General features: G+C 40.3%; 1 protein-coding gene across 1 annotated transcript; it reads left to right on the plus strand.

Moving 5' to 3' along the window:
• Window positions 1–147: 147 nt before the first annotated feature.
• Window positions 148–3,626, plus strand: chchd1 (coiled-coil-helix-coiled-coil-helix domain containing 1). Its single transcript, XM_061744928.1, has 3 exons — window positions 148–421; window positions 1,525–1,643; window positions 3,448–3,626. The coding sequence occupies exons 1-3, from the start codon at window positions 274–276 to the stop codon at window positions 3,556–3,558; spliced, it is 378 nt and encodes a 125-aa protein (XP_061600912.1). The 5' UTR covers window positions 148–273; the 3' UTR covers window positions 3,559–3,626.
• Window positions 3,627–6,837: the final 3,211 nt, after the last annotated feature.

A 6,837-nucleotide genomic window follows, 5' to 3' on the forward strand; every position in this document is an offset into this window, starting at 1 on the left:
CTCAATTCTGCCTCAAGCTCCTTTAAAAGACACTAGGCTGATAAATAGAATTTAAAAACAGGCTAAATGAAATGATGTTACACACTCCGATACAGCAGGTGGCGGTATGCACCTAGTAACGTTGGTTGTGATCCGCCAATAAACCTAGAGAAGAAGAAGCAGCAGCATTTGACATTAGACTGGTTTCCGGGTCAGGACGGTACGAGCTTCTGCCGGTAGTTTACCGGACCAGCCGCGGTTCCTCAGCCCCCCCGGCCCCGCAGCCTTCCCGCCATGTCGGGCCCCGGCGGCCCCCGCGGCCCCGCCGTCCTGGAGCAGGTGGCGGCTCTGCTGAGCCGGCAGCACGGGAAGCCCGTCCTGAAGCCCAGCAGGAGGCTGGTGCTGAGGGACGCAGTGGACAACCGCAAACCCAAGAAAGGAGGTGAGTTCGGCCCGCGGGCCAGGGCTGGGGCTGGAACTGCTGGTGCTGGTCGGGTCACGGAGCTGGAGGTTTTCTGGGGGGTTTCAGACCCACGTGGGGTCCCGGTGTTCTGTCGGTTTCTGCTCCCTGCCGAGAAATGTTACTTGAGGTTCTGCGCATGCGCACAATCGATTTTCATTTCATTTGATAATATGGGATGTTGAGTATTTGATCCTTCAAAATACACTACCCATGACATGAATTGCATTACACTTTGTGAACATTATACGATAAAGAGGAAAAAAAACAACAATTCTAACGCTTTATTTGATATTTGATATTCATTCAGTCATTGGCCTTTATTTAACCAGGTCATTAGTAAACATTCTTATTTACAATAACGGCCTGGCAAGAGACAAGGACCACTTGGGGGAAAAGGAAGTGGTTTAGGGAGTAAAACACAGTAAAATTGTAGCTCTACAAAGGTAGAAAACCATTAGGTAGCATTTTTCGATTCAGAATTGATTATCACGCTTTGATTTGATTCCGATATTGATTTGGGTTAGTGTTATTAAAACTGTTTTTTGAGCTGTTGCATGGATTATATGACTGTAGTTATGCAACATATTAATACTAGTATTATATTGAGATTCAACAGCAAGTATTGCAGCTAATGATGCTGTAAGGACCAATCAGCTCCCAGAATGCTGATAGAACTGCTTTCAGAAACATCATGGGGCAGAATTACCAAACAGATCCAGGGAGGAAACAGAGACGGATTAAATCAGTTTTATTTTTTCCCATTTGAGGATTTGTTTTTTTTTTTGGTTATATAAAGCAAAGAAATATAGACAATTTATGCAATTATAACTGAAAACTTTAATGTTTTCATACCTTTGAACATATTTAAAGGCAAAAACATAGCACTAGTTATTCTCATGTCCAACAAAACATTCCTTTTTTGGGCATAATCAAAAAAATACCAAAAGTGATGAATGAAACGATGGGAAAAAAAAAAAAGATTTTTAGGAATGAATATGAGAATGTATTTAGAATGGGAAGATGCTGCAGTGTTCTACAGTCCTGGTGGTGTACGTGAGCTCAGCTCTGCCCTTCTCCTGCAGAGGCCACCTGCATCACGGAGATGTCCGTCCTGATGGCGTGCTGGAAGCAGAACAACTTCGTGGACGGTCTGTGCTCCACTGAGATCAGCGGCTTCTACACGTGTGTGAAGGAGGCGCAGGTTTGTGTGTGGGGGGAGAGGGGGGTGTAGGCATCTCTACACATCTCTACACGTCAGGTTCAGCACAGCAATGACTGCGTTTCCATGCATCAATAACCCTTTTAAAACCTGAATATTGGCAATAACCCGAATTTGCACCGCCATGTCAGAAACATCGTGTGGAGCAGAATTATCAAAAAGATCCAGAGCAGCAAACAGAGACGTATGAAATCGTTTTTATTTTTTCCCCCATTCCATTTTAATTTTTTTCCATTTTCATACTATTTCGGTTTTTAATTTTTGAGAATTTGGTGCTCCTTGCATTTTATGCAAATGTAACCCAAAGACAGTATATAAAGTAATGAAATATAGACAATTTATGCAATTATAACTGAAAACTTTAATGTTTTCATACCTTTTAAAGCAGCACTATGTAACTTTTCCAGCTTAATCTAATATTCCATCATCATCATTGTGATGGTACATCAACTTCCAACAGGTTTAATTTCTCCTCTGTCATGGTCTGAGGGGTCTGTATCGGCTTCACTGGACTATGTAACTTTGAGGAGCATGGTAGGAACCCTGCCACACTAAAAAACTACACATTTTTACGGCTTTGACTGCTTTACGGCATACGTCACTTCCCCCTCCTTCCCCATTCGTAGTCGATACAAAGCTGGGCGGGGCGTGGAGCACAGAGCTCAGCAGAAGCTGGTAACATGGCCCAAGCAGCGGAAAAACCCAAGAAAATACAAGTTTTATCGGAGGAGGTGAAAAATAGAAAGCGGGAGAGTAACAAGCTAAATGCCCGGACAAGAATAAACATTGGCCCGGCGTTCACTCGCTGGCGTGGTTTTGGTCATTCTAAAATTACTGACAATATCAACAACAGACACAGAATAATAATAGTGATCATACAATTGTGTAATTTGCAATGAGGAAGCTTTATAAAATAATAATACAATTGAATAGAATTACAGCACTAAAGGAAAGAATGCAATGCAAAGAAAATGTATAGAACATTTCTAGTATTTTTCCTGAGAACTGTAAAATAGTGCAGGGCTGATCTGCAAAACATTCAGTTATTCACAGGTTACAAAGTATTTTTTTATTTTGTCAGTAAGTTTGTGGGACTACTAATTCATGACGAAGTCCCTCTAAAAAACATGACAGGAAAAAGTTGCAGTAGTAATTTGGGGCGCATTATCTGCTGAAACAGGACAGGGGGCGGGGGTGACTTCACTAATAAAACCAAGTTGAACTTAGTGATTTTCAACTTCGTCATATTATATTGTTTATCCAAAAATAGATACATTACCTCTTCACTATCCATCCTGCAAACGACCGCTGAAAACAGGAAAGTAGTTTTGAAAGTCCGTCCCGTCTTATTTCATTCACTATCAAAACAAATGCAGCGACGGGGACAGGAGTTTTCCGGCAGTACGCGCTGGTGCTCATGGGAAATGTAGTTCTTTCTGGTAAAGCACTACCGCTTTTGTCCAAAGGAGCCGCCAAACTCAACAAAAGCTGAAAGTTACATTGTGCTGCTTTAAACATATTTAGAGGCGTCTCTGTATCTCTGAGCAGTGGAGCAGAACAGCTCTCCTCATCACTTGATCAGCGTTTTGCTGCCATTGCTCTACATGCTGGACTGCAGCCGTAGCAGTGGCTCGGATCAGTCCCTAGTGGAGTCAGGATCCCAGCAGAGATCCCGCTGGGCTGCGTGTCGGGTTCAGGAGCTGGACGAGGCTCCCCGAGCTCTTCTGAGGCTCCAGGCTGCTTCATGCTGTACAAACACTTGACCAATCCTCTCCCTCCTTCACAGGCGGCTACGAAGGCCAGGTCTGCGCAGAGCAGCGTCCAGGGGGGACGACTGTCGTCACAACAGGCCACCAAGCTGCTGAAGAGATTCCCCAACCTGAGTAGTGAGATCTAGGACACAAACCTGTGATTCCTCTGTTGTACATGTGCTGTTTTTGATTAAAATTCAACTACCAAAACCTCTCTGCTCCTGCTCGTTATTGACTCCTGTATTGCTGTCTGGGTATCAACACCATCTGATGATCAATCAATCAATCAATCAATCACTTTATTTGTCCCCAATGGGGCAATTAATTTTGCAGCAATATACAGGACTGTCTCAGAAAATTAGAATATTGTGATAAAGTTCTTTATTTTCTGTAATGCAATTTAAAAAAAAAAAAAAAAAAAAAGTCATACATTCTGGATTCATTACAAATCAACTGAAATATTGCAAGTTTTTTATTATTTTAATATTGCTGATTATGGCTTACAGTTTAAGATTAAGATTCCCAGAATATTCTAATTTTTTGAGATAGGATATTTGAGTTTTCTTAAGCTGTAAGCCATGATCAGCAATATTAAAATAATAAAAGGCTTGCAATATTTCAGTTGATTTGTAATGAATCCAGAATGTATGACATTTTTGTTTTTGTAATTGCATTACACAAAATCACAATATTCAAATTTTCTGAGACAGTCCTGTAAACCAAGCTTGAATATTTTTTGTCAAAAGGAAAACAATAACTGTAAATTCAGATATGCGAGGCTGTGGGTGAAATGATATCAAACCATACAAGGTAAACAGCTTTAAGGTGAAATGTAGAGGTACAACCAAAACCTGACTCCAGAGGCTTAAGAAACAGTCTAAATGAAGAACATTCTAACTGAATCTCATGTGGCTCTAACACGGTTCATAAAGCAGGGTTTTCTTTACTTTCCATGTAACCTCAAAAACCAAAATATAATTGTCATGACACTCCAAGTTCCTGGGATGTGGTTTGAGTCCCTGCAGGGATCCCTGCTTGTTCTGGGGCCACAAAACACTTTCCCCCCAACTTTAAGTCTTGATCAATGTCTTAAACCCTGCTTAAACTGTTTTGACTTATTGGCTCACTCCCCGCAGAAATGTATAATAAAAACCTGGATATTTCCTGGTGCCAACAGGTGATGACTGTTCCTGATTATTTTACTGTTGACGTGACGTTCATAGTTGGACTCCAATCATATGCATCAACTTTTGGCCAGATTAAACAATGTTTGACAGTTACAGTATATCCAAGGGTCCATAATTTGCTCATATATGCTACAATTGTCACTGGTACTCTTATCTGGTTTTGAATATCATAATCTGTAGCCTACAATGTTTTGTTTCTTTTTTATCTAAAGTTTTGCCAGACCTGATTCATGTGTAAAATTTGGTGAGTTTTAACATACGGCAAAGTTACAGAAGAGTATTAGGGTCAGGCAGGAGAAAAGTAAAAATAATATTTTAGAGGAGGAAGACTGTTTTTTTTATCATGCACATTGAGAAAAAAGTCGAAATGTCGAGAATAATGTTGAAATACAATTTCGAGAAAAAAGTCGGAATGTTGAGAAAAAAGGTGAAATTTCGACTTTATTCTTGAAAGTGTATTTCAACATTATTCTCGACATTTCAACTTTTTTCTCGAAATTGTATTTCAACATTAATCTGGACATTTCGACGTTTTTCTCAAAGTTGTAAGATCCTTAGTGTCCATTTGTCTGGTGCACCATAAGAAAACCAGTGAAATAGAATCAAAGTTAATACAAGCTTTTATTATATCATGCACAATGTTTTCCGGCGGGAGGTGCACTTCTCTCAAACCACGTAGGCAGGAGAGGAATGCACACGGTGGTCATGGATCCAGCCCTATTTATCTTAAAAAGGGAGGTGTTGTTTGTAGTATCAGCCCTTCAGTGTCCCTGTTCACTGTCTCCCCCCCTAGGACGTCAACCCAGGTCACAGATAAGACCCCCCAAAAAACATCTGTTTCTCCCTATTGTCTTCACTTAACGAAGAGTAAATATCTGAACTATCTAAAGAAAACAGTCGAGCCATAAACAGAGACGGACTCCGCAACTAGATAAAAACATTCAAACTATAGCTGAACTCCGGGATAGGAGATAACTTTGCATATAGAGAAAACCATCAGTGTAAGAAAAACCCTTCAAACTCTTAAACAATTTCATGAAATCCTAACAAAGTGCACAATAAAAAAAAATCTTCCCCTCTCAAATATTTTTTCTCCTGCATGACCCTAATGCTCTTCCGTAAAAAGTTACCAAACAAGCAGTTAGTTAATTTAGAAGATAATAATAATAATGCACAATTAAAGCTGCAAGCAGCGATGAACGGGCCCTCGCACTCATCGCCACCCCTCCCCCCGGGTTCCCCCCACATTCCTAGGTCAATAATACTATAATAAGTGCCTTTGCTGTTCACATAAAACTCAACTTATCATCATAAGCATATCAGAAATGACACCATCCATGACTCTCTATGTCAAACCATCCAAAAGTTATGGTAGAAAATAGGAACTATGAAATATGGAACAAACAGATGAAGGGGGGGGTGCGCTTTTTGGTGTCTATCGTCGCCACGGTAACGCTTTTGACTGAGAAAAGTAATGCGCGTCGGCGCAGGATGGAGACGCACATTTTGATGTATAACACACCTGGATGCACGTTACGGTTCGGGCGAAGAAGCGGCCGAAGAAATGGCATAAATTGCGGCAAAAAGACACAATTAATTCAAAATGGCCGACTTCCTGTTCGGTTTGGGCCATGGCGCCAAGAGACTTTTCTTTTAGTTGTGACATGATACAGGTGTGTAGCGATTTTTGTGCATGTACGTCAAACCGTATTGTGGGGCTTGAAGCACAAAGTTTTCTAGGGGGCGCTGTTGAGCCGTTAGGCCACGCCCATTAATGCAAACCATATCAAATTTTTCGCCAGGCCTGGCTTGGGGCAAAATTTGGTGACTTTTGGGGCACGTTTAGGGGGAAAAAGGCCCTCATTTCGTCGGAAGAAGGAAAAAAAAAAAAAAAAACGAGAAAAATTCCTACAGATACAATAGGGCCTTCGTACGACGAAATATTAGGGCCAAACTAAGACAAAAAAAAAAAAAAGGAAATTACGAGAATAAAGTCATAATATAATGAGAATAAAGTCATAATGTTGCGAGAATAAAGTCATAATAGAATAAAGTCATAATATTATGAGAATAAAGTCATAATGTTGCGAGAATAAAGTCGTAATAGAATAAAGTCATAATATTATGAGAATAAAGTCATAATGTTGTGAGAATAAAATCGTAATAGAATAAAGTCATAATATTATGAGAATAAAGTCGTAATAATACGATAATAAAGTCGTAATAGAATAAAGTCGT

The sequence above is a fragment of the Cololabis saira genome, chromosome 17, assembly GCF_033807715.1.
Source record: "Cololabis saira isolate AMF1-May2022 chromosome 17, fColSai1.1, whole genome shotgun sequence".
In the NCBI taxonomy this organism is placed as follows: Eukaryota; Metazoa; Chordata; class Actinopteri; order Beloniformes; family Belonidae; genus Cololabis; species Cololabis saira.

Coding starts and splice junctions, on each gene's coding strand:
- chchd1 (XM_061744928.1), top strand. CDS start 274: ATGTCGGGCCCCGGCGGCCCCCGCGGCCCCGCCGTCCTGGAGCAGGTG. Junction 422..1,524: donor CCGCAAACCCAAGAAAGGAG/GTGAGTTCGGCC, acceptor CTTCTCCTGCAG/AGGCCACCTGCATCACGGAG. Junction 1,644..3,447: donor CGTGTGTGAAGGAGGCGCAG/GTTTGTGTGTGG, acceptor CCTCCTTCACAG/GCGGCTACGAAGGCCAGGTC.